The sequence below is a fragment of the Marmota marmota genome, unplaced genomic scaffold (genome assembly GCF_001458135.2).
Source record: "Marmota marmota marmota unplaced genomic scaffold, marMar, whole genome shotgun sequence".
NCBI lineage: Eukaryota > Metazoa > Chordata > Mammalia > Rodentia > Sciuridae > Marmota > Marmota marmota.
This window is the reverse complement of record NW_026000093.1, coordinates 19,040,852-19,063,549: the sequence shown is the minus strand read 5'-3', so window position 1 is coordinate 19,063,549 and position 22,698 is coordinate 19,040,852. Positions and strand designations below refer to the sequence as shown.

General features: G+C 36.4%; 1 protein-coding gene across 2 annotated transcripts in view; it reads right to left on the bottom strand.

Annotated features, from left to right (window-relative positions):
- The window catches only part of Ca8 (carbonic anhydrase 8), an 88,432-nt gene that overhangs the window by 4,866 nt on the left and 60,868 nt on the right, over window positions 1-22,698 (bottom strand). For both annotated transcript variants that reach the window (XM_015485848.2, XM_015485849.2), the window contains one exon: window positions 17,056-17,223. In XM_015485848.2, coding sequence (XP_015341334.1) covers window positions 17,089-17,223 — 135 coding nt within the window. In that variant the 3' untranslated portion in view covers window positions 17,056-17,088. The remainder of the gene's footprint in view (window positions 1-17,055; window positions 17,224-22,698) is intronic.

Below are 22,698 nucleotides of genomic sequence, written 5' to 3'. Positions count from 1 at the left end.
AAAAGTCGAATTCTAGTTCCTTGATATTTACCTATTTTTCCCCTAATTTCTCTCTCAGTGTTCTGAAATATCACAATGATGGTGCCTTGATGTGAGTATATTTTGATATACTGTGCCAGAAAGCTTTTGGGTCTATTTTATCTATAAATTTACATCCCCAAGTTCTGAAAAAAAATGTTTTGACTGATTCTGTTGCTGTGTTCCTCTCCTTCATTTTGTGTTTTCTTTCTAGTTTCCCTATTAATAATAAATCACATTGATTAATCCTCTACTTCTCCTTATTCTCTACTATATTCCATCATTTAGCCTTCCCTGTATACTAAGACATTACAAATTTTTTAAGAGTCTGTAGTAAAGTGCTTAAATATGCTGCCATGTTTTCAATTTCCAAAAGCTTTTTGATTCATGAATATTTTTTTAAAATCATCTTGCCAGACACAGAGGTGCATGCCTGCAATCCCAGCAATTCAGAAGGATCACAAGTTTGAGGCCAGCCTCAGCAACTTAGTGAGGCCCTAAGCAACTCAGTGAGACTCTGTCTCAAAAAATAAGAAAGGTTGGGGATGTGGCTCAGTGGTTAAGCACCCCTGGGTCCAATCTCTGTTACCTCCCTTTTCCCCCCAAAAAACATCCTATTCTTTCTATATGGTTGCTATTTCTTTCATCACCTCTCTGAAAATAGGACATTTTGAAGTCTTGCTTCCTGTTAAGTATGTATTTCTTTAAACTTGCCTTTTTTCTAATTTGGGTATTTCATAGTACAGACACTCTGCAAACAATCCTTAACTACTCATATCTAAGAGAGAAGAACAACTGCAACAATGAAGGGCACTGGGAAGGCCTGTCTGTCATGAGCTCACCACAGGATGAATCTGATGGGGCTCTTTTGGCCCTTTGACTGGTCAGACCCTGCACAGAAGTTCTATCCAGTTTTCTGTATGGGGAGTAGTACTGAAGGCCAAGTGGAGAGGAAGGGAGCATGAATTCTGAGGAAATTACTAATTTACCCTTTTGTTTTTGTCAGGGGTGGTGGTGTTGAGGTCTTACGAGTTTCAGTTGTGCCTTTCATACAGAGATTCTTTTCATTCTCCCCAGAGGAAGAGCATCTCCAGACATCCGCCAGGCCCTGAGAGGGGATTTGAAGAGGTAACTACTTCTGCAACAGCTCTTAACCAACACAGAGGATGTGAGCCTCCTTTCATTCCAACGTCTAGAGATACCTGTTGCCAATTCCTAGGACTTGGAGCGATCCTATCAGAGTAACAGGCTTGTTCCTCACATCTGCTACATCCATTACCACACAACCATCTGCTTCCGGATTCCAAAATATGGACACTTTTGTCTCCCCTCTTGCTTTCTCCATCCTTGTGGGTTTGTGTACCTAAAAATCTCTTTCCTGTTATTCTAATGCGGGTTTTAGTGGAAACAAAATTAACTGTCTATATTAAATGGATGACCATTATTTATGCCAGAAGTTCCTTTTCATGAATTCTGTGTATTTTCTGAAGTTTCTCCAATAATTTAAATACATGGAAACTAGAATATAAATGTATTAGGTAAAACATCTAAAGAAATGACACTTTAGGGGCTAGGGATGTAGCTCAATTGTAGGGAACCTGCCTACCACATATGAGGCCCTGGGTTTGATCCCCAGTACTGGAAAAAGAAAAGAAGAAAGAGGAGGAGGAGGGGAGGAAGAGGAGGAGGAGGGGGGAAGGAAGAAAAAGAAAATGATATTTTGAAAAACAAAGGTTTACATTCATCAGTTTGGAAATTCTTCCAAGTCCCCATTTATCTAAATCTAAACATGAAAGCTTAAATATAAATAAAAAATTCTATTATGCAATGATCATTGTTCATAATGATGACCTTAAAGGATGGCTACATCCTAAGGAGTCTTCTAAGTCATCAGCTATTTCAGTGCAATTATAACAGATGTCATCTTTCATATGACTGTTCTGAACCTTAAATTATCTTCTATGAAGAGACCCTAGGGAATGAGTGCAAATCAAACCCCTACTGGGGAATTTCCTGAAAAGCTACTAAAAATAAAAAAGCACATGTGCACACACATCCTACCCCCAGAGGCAGCTGCAGGTCACAGGCTCATGTTGTCTGGGAAGTCCAGATCAGCTAACAAACAACCCATTCAAAGCATCCCTCTTTAAGTACAACAATTCAGGATCACAATTCCAAAATAAGAAGCTTTTAGGACAGTAATATGCCAAATGAGGGTTCTCTTTTAGAGTGTACTCTTTCTCCTGAACTATGGACAATTCCTTGGGGGCAGTCTGCACATGCTGCTCAGGTTTGGATTTAGCTGTGAACCTGAGCAGCTATGGACCTATTTAACTATGAATCTATAGACCCAACACTAGGCTGGAAGCTCCTTCAGGGGAAAGTCTATGTCTGCTTCTGTCTATATTTTCAGAGTCCCTAGAATACTATCACACACCCCGTAGAGGGTTAAAAATAAATGCCCTTCTATTAAAAGCAAAGGCATGTAGCCACCTTTTTCAATGAACCTACTAATAACAGCATCCAAACATAAGAAGAAAAATAAAGAGAGAAGAAAGAGAAAGGAAGAGATGGATAGTGCCAAATGCTTTTGAAGATACAAAAGAAAGAGACTAGAAAACAAACCATTGGAACTAGAAATCAAAGCTTATCAGAAACAGGAGAAGGGTTCCAGAAAACACAGTTACTTATTCAACATTATTCTGCAAGGACTCAGTGGTGCAATGAAGTAAATCATTCAAATTAGAAAGGAGGAGATAAAATTGTCATTATTTACAGGTGCTATCATGGGCTATATAGAAAACTCAAAATAATCAACAGAAACCCACTGGCAACTATATGAAAGATTCAAAAGAAAGCCAGGGACAAAAATGAAAATAAATTAAAATAGGGGCTTGGGGTGCTGAGGTTGTGGCTCAGTGGTAGAACACTGCCTAGCATGTGAGAGGCACTGGGTTTGATCCCTAGCACCACATAAAAATAAAAATAAAATAAATGTATTGTGTCCATCTACAACTAAAAATATATATTTAAAAAAATAGGGGTTGGGGATATAGCTCAGTTGGTAGAGTGTTTGCCTTGTATGCACAGGGCTCTGGGTTCAAATTTCAGCACCACAATAAAAAAGAAAATTAAAAAAAATATTAACCAATGTAAAAACAATGAAAAAGGACACTAGTCAATGATAACATTAATAATAGTGATTGTTCACAGTTAGTGAATGATAACCCTCTGCTTAGAGCTGTGCTGTGCGTTTTGTCATATCTCATTTAACCCTTACAACATCCCTAGGAAGTTATGATTCTTAGTGTCTCCACTTCATATGTGAGGAAAACAGGCTGAAAGACTAGTTTCCCACTGGGGGAGCAGCAAGCTGAGGTTCTGTGTTCCTTGCCATGCCATACCCCAGGCTGACACCAGAGCCTAACAGGCCACCCAGAGTAAATTCAGAGAGAAGAGAAAACGATTAAATGTATAGATGACTTTAAAAATCCTTTAGTAAACAAAGATATATGCATTGTTACTTCGTTGAGTCAACATTAAAAAGATACAAATTCCCTTAAATTATATGCAATGTAAATGACAAATTTTAGCAGGATTCTTTTTATTTCTTCTGTTTTACCTTCATTCTCTTTTTCTTACCCTCTCTTTTGTTCTTCTTTCCTTCTGATAAAATGTTCTATACTTTATCTGGGAAAATTACATATGGGAAAATTATGCATAAAATATTGTAAGGAGTTTTTTCCTACCCAGCACTGAAAGAGACACTAATGCCACCAACCTTGTGGTTCATGATCATGAGCATACAGATTAATGGAAGAAAAGAAAGACTTCAGGAATAAGTCAGGACTTACATGTGAAGGAATCATAATAAGGTTGGCAATGATGGAAAGATTCAAAATACTAGCACTAGTGAAATGAAGAGAAGGGTTTGGTGCACTGTTAGTGGGAACATAAATTGATTCAACTTGTGAGGAGAGCAATTTGCATACATGTTACAATAAAACATGGATCTGGTAATCTTATTACTAAGAATTTTTTAAGGAAATAGTGGGTAAGTTTACTAAAGTATTGTTGATAATAGCATTACACTGGAAATGACCTAAAAACGTACAGTAATACAGAAACAGTTCAATAAATCTTTATGCATGCTTTCACATATGCTGAGTAACTACTTAAAAGTTATTTCATGACATTAAAGGATATATCCTCACATCAACAGAAAGACAGCATGCACAGTATAACCTCATAAGGAACATTATATATATTATATATACACAGCCATTCCTCCCTTCTTCTCACCCCTCCCCTCCCTCTCTCTCTCTCTGTCTCTCTCTCTCTCTCTCTCTCTCTCTCTCTCTCTCTCACACACACACACACACACACACACGCAGATCAAATGCACAAAAAAATGATAAAGGTAATGTTTATTGGGTACTTACACTGCAGACCCAAATCACATTAAGCACTTTATTTGCTTTATATTATTGTATCTTCTCTGAGATAGACACTATCATGACCTTTTTTTTATAAGTGATTAAAAAAAAGAGAGAGAGACTTAAAGACATTACTAACTTCTCCAAAGTCACACAGCTCTTGAATGGTGGAATGATAATTGAGAATGGAAGTGGAGACATTTACCTATCCCTGCCAGGGCTTCCATGTGCACCAGAACACTGGGTGCTGGTGACGGCTCTCCCTGAGGGGAGTGTTTCAGAGATGTGTGCTGCTGATTCATTTTGTTCTGTACCATGTGCATTTTCCACCATGAACTGGTATTATATTTGAAGCCATGGGAACAAAGAACAAAGAAAAATCAAAGGAAACTTTTAGCACAGCAATTTCAATTGATGACATGAATACATTTCAGTAAGTGGAAGGGTAAGAAGAAAACGATAAAGAGGTAGAAAGTATCCTGAATGATTGACAAGTGTTGGCTCAAATACTTTTTGTAAAGTATTCAATCAATGCTGAAAACACAGATCAGCATACCTCTCATAGAGGTATCAGCAACATATTATCGGAAAGTGAAAGCATGTATGGTCTTTTGTTCCCAGAAATCTTATTTCCAGATAAGGAAGCTGAGATATACAAAGAAGTGCATATTTTTTGCCCTCTGTTATTTTGAAATGTGATATAGTAAAAAAGGTGCATGCAGCGTTTAGAGTTAGACCTACCTAGGTCTGTGATCTTGATTTGCACTTTACTGGCTGTGACCTTGAGCAAGTTACTTGACCTTCTAAAATGAAAATAAAAGCAGAAGCCTCATAGGACTGTTACGAGGATTAAATGAGATAAAGTACAGTACAGTGTCTCTTCCTTCTGTATGCATATCGTTCACTAGCTCATGTATATAAACTGTGGCCCAATCTTTAGGGCCAAATCACGTAACTTAATAATTTGTGTATTATTCTGTGCTAACATATTATATAACACTAAACTTAGCTTTTAAAGTTATTCAGAAGTAAGCTCATGTGATACTCTGACACTTTCTCAATCTCAATTAGCACTAAACTAATTAACAAAACTGTTTTATACACTACAACGAGTCACATTTTTCTTCCTTCTTTCCTAATCCCTGGTGTGTTGTAAGGGTGATTGAGTATCTAATTACTTCTTAATTGAATGCACATATTACACATTTTTCACTAGTTCAAGCTTAATGCTTTAGTCCAGAAATCAAAGTCAATGAAATTAAGTTGAATTGGGATTTGGGCAACTATTATAATGAGAGAAGGTTTGTATTGTGTCTAATTATAAGTAAATGTGGGTTTTAGTCTTGTTTCCTACAGAAATATTTCAGGTACAGGAATGTGCTATAAATGACTAATTTCAATGATTAATAACATTGTTATTCTTACTTACAATCTTTATTCCCCCATTATAGTAATTTTATTGCTGGGACCCTCTGAATATAATCATTCTTGAAAGAAAAGATACCATTAGAGAACTATTGGTTGTACTTACACTAAAATCAGAATGAACATTCATATCTGCAAAAAATTTACATGACTTTCTCTGCTGCATAAAGGTTGGTGGAATTTCTACATACTGCTAACAGAAGGAAAAAAACTATTACTTGAAATATAACCAATTATATTCATCAAAAATAGTTATCTACAGAAAATAAGAATATTACCATCAAAATAGCTTTCCAACACTGAATAGTAAGAGTATTTCATGAGGGTTTTATTAAAATCATTTTTGTATTATACAGAAGTAAGGAAATGCTGAAATAGGTATTCTCAGAGAAAAGATATTTTATTTGCTTCTCCCCCCACCACCACTAGGTATGGGGAGTAAACCTCTAGAATAATTTAGTTGAAGACCTCTTCAGGCAAAAGACTAGATTAAAGAATTTCTTGAAATCCAATTCAACACCATGCTTCTAAGATGTCTCTGAAAATACTTTCTGTAGAAAAGCCCTAAAGACCTTTCCGAGTTTCAAATAAAACTCATAAAAGAATGAACAACAGGAATTCAGAACAATAGGAAATTCAGAAATGTTGAAAAGGTTTGTTTTAAGAAGCACTATAATGGAAAACAGACCCATACAAAATCAGAATGGTTTTAACAATCATTTTAACAATAAATTATTTGGAGAAGGTATTACTTAATGGCACATTTCTTGATTGAAGAAGCCTCCATATAGTTTAACAAATATTTCAGATTCTATCTAAATAATTGGGTATTAGCTAAATTATTTTAGCTTTGTATATTATCAAAACATGTTTTAACTAAATTGTTTAAATAAAATTGAAGTAGCCAAAAGAATGAAGCAGACTTATACGTAACTAATATAAAAAAACTAATATAAACCTATAGTTCTATTATTAAAACCTACAGCTAAATAAAAAGTTTGGTATGATTTTGTTAAAAATATTTTTAGCTGGAGATGTAACCCAATACTAGCACACTTGCCTAGCATGTACGAAGCCCTGGGTTTGATTCCCAGCACTTTACTCATCTGAGGGTCATGTTATGTGAGGTTTCTTCTTTAACTTACTGGTATGGTCTGAATGTTTATTTCATCTCAAATTCATATGCTGAAGTTCTAATCCCCAGGTGTTAGAGTCAGGAGGTAACAGCTTTGAGAGGTGATGATATCTTTCCTAGGGCCCTCATGATTAGCATTAGCTCCCTGATAAAAGAGACCTCAGAGAACGAGCTAGCTCCTTCCTCCAGATGAGGACACAGTGACAAGGCACCGTTCTATGAACCAAGAAGTAGGCCCTCGACAGGCACTGAATTGTAGCACCGTATCTTGTAGTTGACTCCCAGCCTCCAAGCTGGAGAAACACATTTTTCTTGTTTAGAAGCCAGGCAGTTTATTTTGTTATAGAACCTTAATGGCAGATACTTCACCCTTTTCCTTCTTCAGGAGAGGGCTTCCATCCCTAACAAAGAGGTCTGGGTCAATTCCTTCACCCTCATGCTATTTCTTTTCCATTCTGAGATTTCAGGTTCTCTAAGCTTTGATGAATGAAAGCAATTTGCTATACATAAACATTAGGATCATAACCTGTACACAAAGAAGAAGAAAAGACTGACAAGGGTAGTTGGGGAACTTGAGTCATTTTTGCCATGTTTCTGTATTCCTTAGGTAACTGCTAATGGCTGGCTACATATCATTAGATCTAATATAGGTCAATTTTCCAAAATTCATTCATACTTCATACCTAAGACATTTAAATCAGATGCCAATAAGACGATCTTACGTTATTGATGGCAATAGCAATACCCATTCCCACCCATGGAAGAGACTGCCTTTTGGTCACATCACCCTTTCCCCCCTGTGTTCACATGTGGATTCAGAATCCCTTACAACACTCTCCAGAGAGCTAATAGCAACTAATCAGAGCTGGCAGACAAATTTGAGTGCTGTATGTCATCCATATCTTTTTTTTCAATATTTATTTTCTAGTTGTAGGTGGGCACACGATACCTTTATTTCATTTTTATGTGGTGCTGAGGATCAAACCCAGTGCCTCACGCATGCTAGGTGAGCACTCTATCACTGAGTCACAACCCCAGCCCTCATGCATGTCTTTTTATAAACTGTTCTTTAATTGTCTCATATAGAAGACATGCAGTCGTCTAGATGAGATGATGCTAACTTTATGGGTCCTGATGGTGAAAATGGAGACCCACAGACGGCTTTGGGAGATGTCAGGAGGCAAATGTGCAGACATGGGTGATAAAGTGGGAATGCTGGAGAAGTGAGCAAGCAAGGGGTCACGCGTGACTCAGATTTCAAAGTAAACTGGAAGAGGGTCAGGTCTGTGGAAGAAGATCATAAATTCCATCTTGCATGTGTTAGGTTTGAGATGCATTTGACATACCCAAAAAGAAAGTTATACAGACAGTTGGAGAGTCAATTCTAGAACTTAACTGAGATAACTCAGCTAGGTATATAAAGGAGTAAGTCATATACATTTAGTAGTAACTGAAGCTGTGAGAACAAGTTCGCCCAAAGAGACATTACAACCCTGAGGACCACAATATTAAGTGGCCTCCTACATTCATGTAGGGGATACAAAGATGGTCCAGGTAGAAAAATAAAAAGAAAATTGGTGTTATGGACAAAGAATGACAAGAAGTCAATGTTAGAGGCTGCTGAGAGATCCAGTAAGATGAGATCTGAAAATGTCCTTGATATTTAGTGCCCTTTAGATGTTCACCAATGGGACTGCAAATTGGTGCAATCACTCTGGAAAGCAATATAGAGATTCCTCAGAAAACTTGGAATGGAACCACTATTTGACCCAAGTATCCTACTCCTCAGCACATACCCAGAGGAATTAAAACATATATTATAGTGATGCAGCCACATTAATGTTTATAGCAGTTCAATTCATAATAGCTAAGTTATGGAACCAACCTAGGTGCCCTTCAACAGATGATGGATAAAGAAAATGTGGTATATATACACAATGGAAAATTAGCCATAAAGAAGAATGAAATTATGTCATTTTCCAATAAATGGATGGAACTGGAGGCTGTCGTGCTAAGTGAAATAAGCCAATCCCAAAAAACAAAATGCCAAATGTTCTGATATGCAGATGGTGACTCACAATGGGCTCGGGAGGTCCACTGGACTGGAAAGGCTGGACTGGGGGAAAAGGAAAGGGGATGGAAATGGGAAAGACAGCAGAATAAATCCAGACACAACTTTCTTATGTTCATATATAAATATATGACCAGTGTAACTCCACATGCTGTACAACCACAAAAATGGGAAGTTATATTTCATGTATGTATGATATGTCAAAATACATTCTATTGTCATGTATAACTAAAAAGAACAAATAAAACAATTTTTAAAAAGATGCTCACCATTGATTAGCAAAGAAAAACATGGACACCTATTTTGTCATGTCATTAAATGATAATATCTAATATATGCAAGGAACAATATACAGACAATCACAATGCAACTCACCATCTCCAAATGATTCAAAGTTAAATATAAAGTTCACAGAAGAAAATAAGTACTTTCATTTAATTAACAAATATTTACTCTTTGTAAAATACTCAATTAGGTTCTAGATTGGTCAGTTAGGTTTACTTCATTATTTCCTAAGCTGGGAATTTGAAATTTCACATTGGTCTATAATGGAAATATAATCACCTCCTTGGAAGCTGATTAGACAGATCAGGGTTCACTGATACAAGGACAACAGGTACGTGTACTTTCAAGCACATCACTTTTCAGTGAGTATTTCTATTAATTTTATTGGTTGAAGATAACTTTCTGGATCTTAATTTCTTTATTGAAAAGATTTTTGAAAAGAAATGCCCATCCTAAAGAGTTGCTGGGAGGTGAGATGACACATGCTTGAGCCACCTCACATTGAGCTTGGCACAGTCCCACTACTGAAAATAGATGACTATTACTACTGGAAGGTCTTCATGAAGGGTTTTAGGCTTTAACTAAAGTGTAGAATAATCACAAATCTTTTAATTTACCCTCACTTTATACTGTGTCCAAATTAGCTTAGCCAAATCTCAAGACATATTCTGTATCTTCCCTTTGTTCACTGAAGGTCTGTGAAGAAGAGGCAAGGGTACTTAGAGACTCTGGTCCCACATCTGCTCTGCCTATACCTCTCCAAGTCAAGACTTCCAAAATCACAGCAGACACTATGGATAGCCACTCATTTACCGAAACACATCCTGCATCCTTGTATAGCTCTCTAGTCTAATAAATTTGTACAGTTGAATACCAGACTCTCTGGGAACCTGGCATATTAAAGGATCTAAGAAGTCTTTTCATGAAGAAAGCTTGATAACCATACTTTACTAACTAATTTGATAACCATACTTATAAACTAATTTGACTCTAGCACCTAGAAATTTACAGTGTAGTGGAGTAAGTGGGACTAACACTTATTGTCAAGTACATTATTAGGAGACCAAAAAGAATTAAGAACTAAACTAATATGGTATAAATAAATAAATAAACTCTAAGTAAAAAGAAGTAAGGTCAGTTAACCTGGAAAACACTTCATGGAAATAAAATCTGGTCCTTCAAATCTAAACAGGATTTAAATAGTCAAAAGACAGAAAGGAGCACATTAGAATGGTAAATTCCTAGAGTGATCTAATAAGGCAGACAGTTAGGCAAATTCTGTCAAATACTAAGAAATCAGAGAAACAAAAAAGAAAGAGAAACTTTCAAACAGAAAGTTGTAGGTCAGGTAAAATGTTACTGAAAGTTAAAGAAAATGGTAATTTCCCCCTAATAGTCATAATTCTTATACAACAGAAACAGGAGAGATTTCTGTTTCATCTTTTATAGTCTGCTATGAACTCTTTATATCTGCCTAATAACAATCTAATTTTTAATAGTCAATTCCTTATCTTAATCTGAATTAGATTTCTAGGTACTTCTGAGTTTTTCTAATTGTAAAAAGTATTAATCTAAGTATTAACCCTACTTTGGTTTCATTTTCCCTCTACTTTCATTTTTAAGGTTTTTGATCCTAATGGAATGCTGTCATATAGGTTCTTTATGATAACTGTTGTTCCTATAACATCCTACATTTTAGAAGGTTCAGAAATATTTTTTAAAACCAGATTCATTATCTAAAAAGAAATATCTCCTTACACTCATATAATTGTACATCATTTCCAATGATTTCTGCACTTGTTTTAAGCGTTTTTTTGTTTTTTGTTTTTTTTTTTTTTTTTTGGTAATGTCTTCAAATCAATCTTTTAGCTTTATCTTTTCCAGTTGGAGACTAAGACAACCTTATTCATAAGAAAGCATTCATTTCATTTTCTTCCTCATTTACCTGCTGCCTGTTCTATCTCGTATTTCTTTTCCATGATAAAGTGAACAGAGACAGAGAGAAGCATATTCATCACACAAGCCAGCAAAGGCACCTTGGGAGGCCTCTCAGAGCATCCTCCTGTCCACATAGGCTCCCACCTAAACTATCCAGGAACTCGAAGCATTTAATGTCACAGTATTCCTTGAAAGCTGAATCTGAGATTCAATCCATCTCTCTATTTTAAAAAGTCTTCCATGTAGCCTCTAAGACTAAATTCTTTCTTTAGCTACACCAAATCCTCTTTGCTGATACTTAAAAGCCATTTTTTACATCAATAAATACCTCTTGAGTGTCTACATGAGTAAAAGGCATAATAGAATATTTTTAGATGACATAAACTGGCCACAGTGGTTTTCTTATGGAAAATATATATATACTCTTTAGGAAGAAAATCATGAAATCTACTACATTTAAGGCATCAAGATATATTAATGCTCAACTTTACACATTGGTACATGACTGCAGAATGTCCTCCTCTTCTTTTCAAACACAATTTTGTTTGAATTCATCGCACAAGAAAAAGCCAAATCAATTTGGAATTTTCATCCATAATAAATTAAACACTTCTAAAACTAAAATGGAAAAGAGATATATTTCAAAGCAGAAATAATTTTCCTTGTTCAGTAATTCTGAAGACAGCCTTGGCAGCTTTGATGTTTTTCATTCCTGGGTTAATAATAATTTTATATCACATAATCAAAGCATTCTAGATCATTTGAGTATCCTTGGTGCTTTAGCATTTTACTCAAATCATTTTGTGATCACTTACGAAATCCATTCCATTTTGAGGGCATCCATCTATATAATTCCGTAAATAAAAAGCAGCTATATCTGTAGAGCTTTCGATTCTCACCCTAATGTGGTGTGCATCATATTAGATGATTACAGTGAGGAAAGTCTAAGTTCTGATGACTGAAAAGGTGGCTTTGGGCTTTTCATTTATCCCAGAAGGTTAACAGCTTTTACCAACTATTTAGAATTGACATTTTCATTTTCCCCACACAGCCACCTCCTTTCCTATAATGCTTTCTTCTTTTCTGACCTACAGCTCTTTTAGGTTGTAAAAGAGAACATGAAATTGACACTAAGTATAGCTTTATTCAAGTTTAGAAGACAGTAGTACTAATTGCAAAAGTATTTATAGGGAAGAATGCAACACAGTCAAGACCCAGACTTCAAAGACCAAGAAAGAAAAAAGAGGACAATTTTGACCAAGGGATATTCAAAGATATTTGCACATGCCACTTTCTTTCCTTCTTTCTTTTCCTTCTTCTTCTTTTCTCCTAATTTATTTGGAGCAAATTTATTTTTCCTCTTTTAAGGGGGGAAAAGCAAACTATTTAGACTTGTAGCATTGTTTTTTTTTAAAGTAAAAAATTATAATTCAATAGAGTTCTTGTGAGCATGTGCATTGTTTAATGATATTTGAGTCATAGATGAAATAGTTTTTTAAACATCAGAATTGCCTTTTAAATGGGCCAATGCTTAATGAAATAAATAGGCCAATAGAAACTACTTTGTCACAAGATTAGTACCAATATTATGATACCGAGTATAACTTGTAAACCAGTCATAAAGTTTGGTGTTACTATTTGTTGGTTGTTGTTATGATTTGGTTTTTCTGCATTGTATAAAAATTCATTGAATAAACAATAATTTAATACCAAGTGGCTCCCAAAATACTAAACTACCAATACTAAGCTAAAGAATTTCTAGCACATTGGCCAACTACTTGCTAAGTCTTTTAACAGGTACAAAACCACAGTTCATACTTCTTAAATGGTAATATTAAAAAGTCTCAGAGTGTTCGTAAATCTTGGTTATCAAAGCTCTCCAGATGTCCAGACATCCATGCAAAAAATAAAATAAGCCCCATCATTTTATGTCCAAAAACTAAGGTTATTTCAGTAAAACACCGCTAAAATAAATCTGAAATATTTTAAACATTATTTTAGAGAAGAGCTAACTACTATGGAATTTTTTCCCCTTTTTAGTTCCAAGAGCTTAAATGAAACATTCATGCATTAAATTCAAAGTCTGACTGTCAAATCATTTCACTTTAATAAAAATTTGAATTACCTGCCTTAGGGCATTATTAAATATCAAATAAAAAGCACATATCCATAAGTCTGATTTCCCAGTATAAATTTTATGTAGAACTATGACTAGATTTGTATTACACATTTCAAGATAAAAGGATAAAAACAATGTATTCATAAAAGGATGAAATCAGAACTGGAGCCCCATTAGAAAGAATTCCTGTGCCATTCTTGCAAGTTTGGGGGGGAGGAATTACCCCTTTTAATCAATCTCAGGCACTAAGATATGAACTTAAATTCATCTTTCTTTTAAAAAACGTGAACTGTAACTAATTTAAATTTTTGAAAAAATTATACAATAGTCCCTTCTCATAGAATGAAGTATCTATAACATACATAATCTCATAAACAACATTTAAGTGTGTATGTGTGTTGTGAAAGAGAAATTAAATGGTGATGGTTATTAAGATATTTAGAGAGAGACAACTCTGGTGTAGGACCTGATATGGATAAAACATTGAAGGCAATAATCTTATTCCATTTGAAAGAGTCATTTACAGTTACAGACATTCACAGAGAGAAATCAACTCTGGACTGGAGAAATTCACAAGTTCACTGTTCACGCTGCCTGCTCAGGCCTCCCTGCCACTATCCCATTTCTCATTAAAAAATAACATCAACTCATGAATACATTCAATCAATAAACCACCACTTCCTTCCTCCCTCCTGTTCCAGCATAGAATGTGTCTATTCCCTCAATAAATACAAGTCTTCCCGTATGCTGAGACTCCTCCAGTAGCTTCACTGGTAGGATTAATAGCCTTTCCCTATCTACATGCTATTCTGCATCATGATAGACAAGTTCTGGTATTTCTTTTGTTTTTCCAAAAATAAAAAGAAATAGAGAGCCCTCCCCCCATCTTAGGCCCTCCCTGGCTGCAGCCTTCCACTAAATTGTCAAGTGTGGCCAGGATGTGGTGCCTCCAACACCTCCCTCCTATCACCTTCGGCCTGATGCAGCATGCATCCTTCATTGTTATGCTGCTCTGACCACTGGGGGTGGGGGGGGCGGCTCTTTGACCTCTGCCCATGTTCTGGTTAAGAAAACTTGTCCTGTCAAGTCAAGCTACATGGGTCAGGCTTCCAGATTTTGCTGCTCAAGAACTGTATTACTCTGGGCAATGACCTAACTTCTGCATCTTGGTTAAATTAACACCTCTGAAAAGCCTCATGTAAGTTTTTATGAACATTTAATGAGCTAATCCCACCAGATCCATTAGAATATCATATATACACATACATAGAGAGATAAATCATCTCTATGCTAAATACATTTATATTTCAGCCCAGACCACTTTTCTGATCTCTACTCTTGAAATTCTAACAATCACAACAAGCTCACTGTTGTGAAAGACAGGCATCTCTCTCTCAATGTGCTCTAACTCAACTCTATATTTCCAACTCCAAGACGGACTATTTCCCCGGGTTTCCAACTGTCACTCAATAGCATTCTTAACTCACTCACTTCCTTAAGCCCCAAACCTCAGCAGTTTTCTTTCGCATTTTCATTTCCTTGCACCTTCTCCCAATACATCATCAGATACCACCTACAATTTCTATTTCCTATAAATTAACATCCCTCCACCTCTGTTGCTTCTATTCTAGGGTCTGAGCCTCCATGTCTATCACCTTGGCTACTCAATGGACTTGTAAAATATCTTTCTACTCCTGCCCTGGCCCACTGTAATCAAATTCATTCAATTTTCCAGGTAGGATCAACCTCTAAAAATACATATGGGATCAGGTCACTCCCCTGAGTTCAAATATAACAATAATGAAATAAAGGTGCCTTAAAGTAGCTGACAAGATGGTCGGAGATTTGGGCTTTGCTGGTTTCACACCTTTTATTTCTACATGCCAGACTCACAGGGCTTTCTTTCAGATACCACAATGCATCAAATTCTTACTTCTTCTCCCCTGAGCACTTCCTCGGGATCTTTGTCAAAAAAAAAAAAAATTATTCCCCCATCTGGCAGTTCTTTCCCCACATTGCTTTGTTATTCTCATTCATGGAATTCATTACAGTTTACAATTTATGATCCTGGGCACCATGAGAGCAGAGACCATGTCTGTCCTTCTCAGCTTTGTAATACCCAGTCATACAGTAGGTGCTCAATAATGACTTCTGATTGACTATCCTCCATTATAAGGTTTAGCCTAAAGCACCCTTAGATTTTTCTCATTACCATATATGTATTACTGAAAATTTCTTTTCATTCTTACCAAAGGTAAATTTACCCGACCCTGACCAAGTCCAAAATTAGAAAGAGGAGACAAATGGTACCAGCTAACTCAGAAAAGGAAAATGCAGAATGGGAAGGAGGTGAGCTTGGATACAACCTGCGGAGTCCTAAGGAACTTCTAATTGGCCTGATTCATAGTAAAATAAATGCATTTCAGCCCTTAAGAAGCTTGAAATAAGAGAGAATAATAAGATTGACACAACTAGCTGCAAGGAAGAAAGAATATGCAATGCGAGGCGTGGTCAAAGAGAGAAGCAGAGATATCTGGTGAGAATGGTATTGGAGCGAGGCCTTGGGGTAGCGAAGAAGTCAGTTGGCAAAGCTCACTCACCAAAGATAAAAGGCAGGGTGAATAGAGTACTGTATAGGGATAATAGAGAGGCAAGAAAAATTCTTGGGCAACACATGGATGAAATGACCCCCCGTGAAAATTCCCATGTGCTTTGTCCAGTTCATGAAACTTTCAGCTCCTTGAGGAGAGAGATTTCTACTCATGCATGACTCCCCAGTCCAAAGTTCCTCTGGACGTGGTTTCAGAAGTCCACACCTTCAACAGTTCACCACACTGTCTAGGCCCTGTCCTGCCTCCCTAGGCATCATTCCAGCAGATACCTCCTCTCAGGGGAAGCAGGGGCCTGCTTCAGATGCTAAGGCAACACACAAGGTAAAGAAATAGTCCAGCACATAGGTATCTTTGTGTATTTTCCTTTCCATGTTTGTGATGTTGTTTTGTTAGCTACTAATGGGTAAGGAATATATATACTGGGAATTCAATATATTAACGTATGTAGATTATAAAACATTTACCTCTCCAGAAGATTAACACATGCTTCTTGAGCAGATAAAAAGGACTTAAATAGGATAGTATTTCAGTTCATGCTACATCTGCCTCATATAACCCAACAAATAAGACAGTCAGATCTGCCTTTGACAAGAGGATCAATGTAGAGGCTCGCATGCTTTTCTAGTCCATTCCTTTGTACTCCTCCATCATGGAGAGTACAGGGAGATGGCTATGGTTTCAGGAGGAGGCAACATAGTGAGTTACTAAAGAGCTCCTGGCATAGCCCTGTTCTTTTTCTCATATGCTTTTCCTATGAAAACCAATATTTAAAGTAAAATGGAATTAATGGCTGCTCTGGTGGGAAAATATGAGACTCATAGGTTTCATGCACATTGCATGAAATTAAAATAACTACCTGATTTGTTGCTAATGAGGCATGAGAATATGTCCTAAATTTTATTAAGATCAAGTGTACTTGTTTTATTACTAAATTAGCAGCTTAACCGCAAGAGGGACTTTGGGATGCTGGGTTTAGTTAACTGTGCACCTCATTTTCCTTCTCAATCTGCACATACCTTGATGAAGATGGGCTTGTTCCTGCTCTCTGGTTACTGAAATGCAGCTCTTATGACTCTGTCGCTAAGTGGTTGAGTGGGTCGAAAGTTGTCTCCCAAAATCCCATCGCAGCCTTCCACAAGTTCTGCACCCTTAACATGTGTCCTCAGCCTGCGGAATTCTTCTATCTGAAAACCAAAAGCAGAACAAAACAGGCTCATCACTGATCAGACATTAACGAAACTGGGGTTTCACAAATGACTTTAAAATATGCATAAATTACAATGACATAAAAGAGAAAATTAAACTTCAAAAAGAGAAAAACAGAATTAATTCTTCCAGACCTGAAAACAGACATTAGAAAAAAAATCCTTGTACGAGAAGACAATAGAATTAAAGATAGAGGTATTCAGACAACTCTAGTAGCCCTGGAAACACTGCATTCGTGAATGTGAAAAAAGCATTTATGCCTGTTCACAACACAAAATGGTGATCAAATGTGTAAACAGTCTTAAATGCTCCCCTTAGTATATTTTAAATTAACACATTCCGATGTAACTGCATGTCAACACTGATTACATATTAGATTTATTAAGTGAATTAGAGGATTTCTTCATCAAAATACTTTGCTGCTTATCTAGATCTTTAGAGGACACAGATCCAAAGAATACTCTTCTAAAAGTTTAAGCCCAACTTCCTTTCTTAGCAATAGCAATCTCCAACTTCACTCCCTTCCTCTGATTGCCTCTCGGAGGCCTGTGGTTCACCTGTGATATGTGAAGAGATTTGAAGATTCCTGAGGGAACCATCAGAGGCACTATAGTTTCTTTGACTTGCCAGGTCTGAGCCTCCTAATAACCTGCAGCCTGCCAGACAGAATTCTCTGAGAAGTATTATAGCAACAAAAATGTGATGAGCATTCCCCAGGGTCATTTCCAATCATTTGTTACCTGCAGGGCTCAGCATCCGTTACTTCATTGAACTGCTTTATGTCACATAAAACAGCCATTCTTCATTCTTTACACAGAATGGAGAAACTGAGGCTATAGAGATTAACAAGATCTCGTAATCAGCTGGTAGCAGAAATCAGACAATTCCAAATCCACCTGCTTTTATCCCAGCTCCAACCTCTTTAGAAATTCTACTCATATCTGTATAACCTGTATCCTGCACACATCCCAAGGTGTTAATTTTTCTATTTGATCTTAATTTTTATTAATTTTTCTATTAGTTACACATGACCATCCCAAGGTATTGAGCAAATGTGATTTGAATAGCATCAATCCACCAAAAGTTCACCAACTGGGTATCACAAGATCGTATCTATAAAAGTCCTTAATATGACAAAGCCCAAAGAATTCTTCCCTTCATAAAGAGAAAAGAAATGAATGAGATCAACTAATTCAGGGGATCTAAAAAGAAGTCTAGACTTCAGGGAGACCATGAAACCCCTAAATGATAAGAAAAATTGCATATGTGCATTTTCTAAAGGTGATGCTCCATGACTCCAAAAAAGTTGAATTCCACAAGATTCTAATGCCACCTATTCACATACATGTTGGGACACAGAGATGTGGAACAAAATTGTTAGATCAGACACCAAGTTACAAAGCTGAGTTCTGATGTTTCCTTTTTCCATGTCTCCAAATACTGATTGATTTCCCAAGGTAGGATAAATAAGTGTGACCCAACTGGGATTGTCCTGTTTAATTTTTCTATAATGCCTATGGGCTGTATTTACACAACAGTGTCAGTCGCTATTTCATCTACATAATATGCTTTCACTAGATCTTCTTAGGGTCTTCAAGTAGGAATGTAGGTAGCACCCACTGCATGTGACAGCTGGGTAATTTCTAGAACTGATCTTCATGAGAATCCCCTGTAATTTTATGCATTCACCTTAAAAGTTTTCCTAAGTGTGGAATAGAAAGGAACCTCCTCAGTCAGGGAATCCTGTATGGGTTTTATATTCACAGGCTGGTTCCTGTCCTCATTCTGCCACTTGTGACCCAAATGACCACATGACATTACCTCTTCAAGCCTCAGTTTTCACATATGTGCAACGGTAATGAAAATTTAAAAAATTCACAAAGATAGCATAAGAAGTAAGAAAATTCATGAAAATCATTGGAATAGTTTCAAAGACATAGAAAATATTTGATAAATATAAGCCCTCTTACCACAACAACTTCTTTTGAAGTCTAACCGTTAGCATTTTGAGATAAATAGTTAGCTACAATTGATAATAAACCAATTCACTGAGAAAATGTAAAGTCACCTCTTCTAGCATTCACTTTATACATAATCATAAGTTACACCTGTAGCCAGAATCAATGGAGTGGACCATAGACACGGTCACTGATGAACAATGTGGACTAGACACCTAACTCCCTAATGTGCTATATGAAAGACTCCATTTTTATTGACTTTGAAGCTTACTTTAAAGTTAGGTGAGTTTTATATTTACGTATTTTTAACAGAAGTAACATTCTTCAAGCCCCAGGGCTCGACCTGAGGCACACTCTGTGAAAACTACTTCAGGAAAAGCAGATCTAAATCAACAGTCAGCCTCAAATCATTGCTTGCTAAGAAAACGATTCCACAAGAAATGCAGTTCTCTGATCACAGCCATGCTTTGAAGGATTCAAACGTCAACAGGGATGGTGGCAAAAACGCATCTTTCTGAAATGGCAATTTTTCTGAAGTAACCACCCTTCAAAACCCCTTTAGTCCCTTCAAATGGTTTCAAGTGCATGCTGCATTAGCCCACTAAGAAAGGAGGGACTGAGCCAAATGAAGAGGATCATATCTCAGGATAAGAGTCTCCAACAAACTCAACTGTCAGGGCACTGCAGAAAACATCAGTATTATATCTACTTGAACATGCAATTGCATCGACTTTTAAGGTGTCTCTATTACAATACAGTATTTGTTTTTAACCAATTTGAAAGAGAGATTGGACAGCGGTCCAACACTACAGGAAGAAGTTTTCTAAAGGTATTAGATTGAAAAATCACTATTGTATGAATCAGAGAGGCAGGCACTCTAGCAGATCTAAGACATTTGTTCAACCTTCACTAACAAATCAGATTACTCGCTCATGTTCAGCTTTAAAACTGCTTTCTTTATGAATGCATTCAATGGGTTAATTCCCAGGGTTCATAGTTTGGCACAAATTAACTTATAAGAGGTCCCAAGTTGTTATGACTATATTTTATGTGTCATCATATTAAAAAGGAAATACAGAAAATCAGTATCCTCCAGGCATTCTTCTCTCTATGGGCATTTGGTTATTTCCATGTCTTGGCTGCAATAAACAGGGGAGTGCAGATGCCTCTTTAAGATATGACTTCAGTTCCTTTGGTTCTGGATTTTATTTCCAGAAGGAGAAATAAGCCAGACACAGGAAGACAGATACTTATGATATCACTTATATGTGGAATCTAAAACAGTCAAACTCATGAAAGCAGAAAGAAGAATGGAGGTTTCCAGAGATATAAGGAGGTAGAAATGGGGAGGAGATAGTTAAAGGTACAAAGTTTCAGGTATGTAAAATAAGCAAATTCTGGAGATATACTATATAACATAATGCCTCCAGCTAACAATACTGTATTATATACTTGAAAAGTGCTAAGGGAATAGATATTACATTAAGTGATCTTACCAAATAAACACATCATCATCATCATCACCACCACCACCACCACCACCATTATACATAATATGGAAGGAAGCTAACAGATATGTCTATGGCCTTGATGGTGGCAATGGTTTCATGGGTATATTTACTTATTTCCAAATTCACCTAATGCATATATTTGTGTATGATTTATATTTAATACGTATAGCTTTTTGTATGTCAATCATACTAATAAAATACTTTAACAAAAATGTCAGTATTCCCATTTTTCTTTATTAATAATGAAAACAAATGAGCTAGAATAATATGTTATGTTGTGCAGAAGGTAGGGCCTAATAAGAAGTGATCAGGCCATGAGAACTCTCCCCCACAAATGGATTAATGCTGTTATTATGGGAAAGAGTTAGTAATTGTGAGAGTCGGTTTCTTACAAAAGTAAGCTCAGCTCTCTCTTGCTCCCACCCTCCGTTGGTCTTCTGCTCTACACAAAGACCTTCACCAGATGTGTGTGCCATACTCCTTCCTGGTCTTCACAACCTCCAGAATTACAAGTCAAACAAATTCATTAAAAATTACCCAGTCTGTGTTTGCTATAGTTCAGTTCTGGAATATTCCTGAAAGACCCACATGTTAAAGGCTTGGTCTCCAGCTTGGCACTATTGGAGGGTGGAGGAAAATTTAAGAGATGAGGCTTAGTGGAAAGTTTTAGGTCACTGGGAGCAGGACCTTGAAGGTGCTGGTGGTGGCTGACAAGACATTTTCACTGCACAGTGCTGGGTGCATGGCTCAGTGGTGGAGTGTGTGCTCAGCATATGCAAGGCCTGGCTTGATCCCCAACACCAAAAAATAAAATAAAAATTTAAAAAAGGAAAGAAAAAAAGAAGAGGCTTAGAGCCCAACCCACAGACCAGGAACATAAGTGTCCTAACTTGGACTCTCAAGGCCATGAAAAGACCCATGTTTCAACCTATAGAATTATGGAATGGGGAAGGGATAAAGAGAAGGCAAGACTGAAAAGAAAAAAAACAGTTGTTTACAAAGTTCCAAGAGACATATGCCCATGTTGTGAAAAACAGTAAACACATTCATGTTCCTTCATTGCACTGGTATTACTTTAGAATGAAAGAGAAAAATCAGAGACAGATAGCTAATAGGAGAATACAGATAAGCTAAGAAATTGAAATGGATAAGTAGGAGGGAAATGCAGGAAAAGGAGAGTAAACCGTAATGATGTTCTATCAATTCTGAGATGAATATTGCTGCACATTTCAATGGCTGGGAAATAAGGATGTGTCTTACAATTTCTGTTGTCAGATTTGATGAAGTTTGGGTATTTTTATTTTAATCATGGAATCTCATTTCCAAGCAACAATCCATTTGTAAAAGAAAATGTTTGTTTATTTCTACTTTGATTTCCTCATCCTTAGACCATTATTTATCTTAAATTTATTTAATGGTTATAGATCCTAGAAAGAAGAAAATTACATTCATTCAAATCCATCAAATCATGTTTTCCCACCCGAGTATATTGAATGCAAATCAGGAATAATGAAAAATTCAACTAAGCAAGGTCTTCTAGTCCTGGATTCTAGACTCAGGGTGCTCAGGACAATGTAAACCCTTAACTCGGGGCTTAATTATCAACACTGTACTTCAGCAGAAGTCTCCTCCTCCTTGAATCTTAGCTGCTGCACATTTAATAGGAAGTATCATGACCCAGAGCACCCTCTTCAGTGTCATTAGTGCACAAACTATTATGTTACAGCAGATGATGCATTTCAAGACACCAACTGCCTCCGTAACAACATTCAGCAGCTTAATTACACATTAACCCATGATATAGGAGACATTTTCCTCTAATTCAATGCAAGGTTTTATTTTTTTCTCAGTTTATTCAACTAGGTAGAGACTCTACCTACCATTTACTATTCTTTTTGTTATTATATATATGTATGTATGTATATATATATATATATATATATATATATATATATATATATAATTCTATAATATTTCATATATT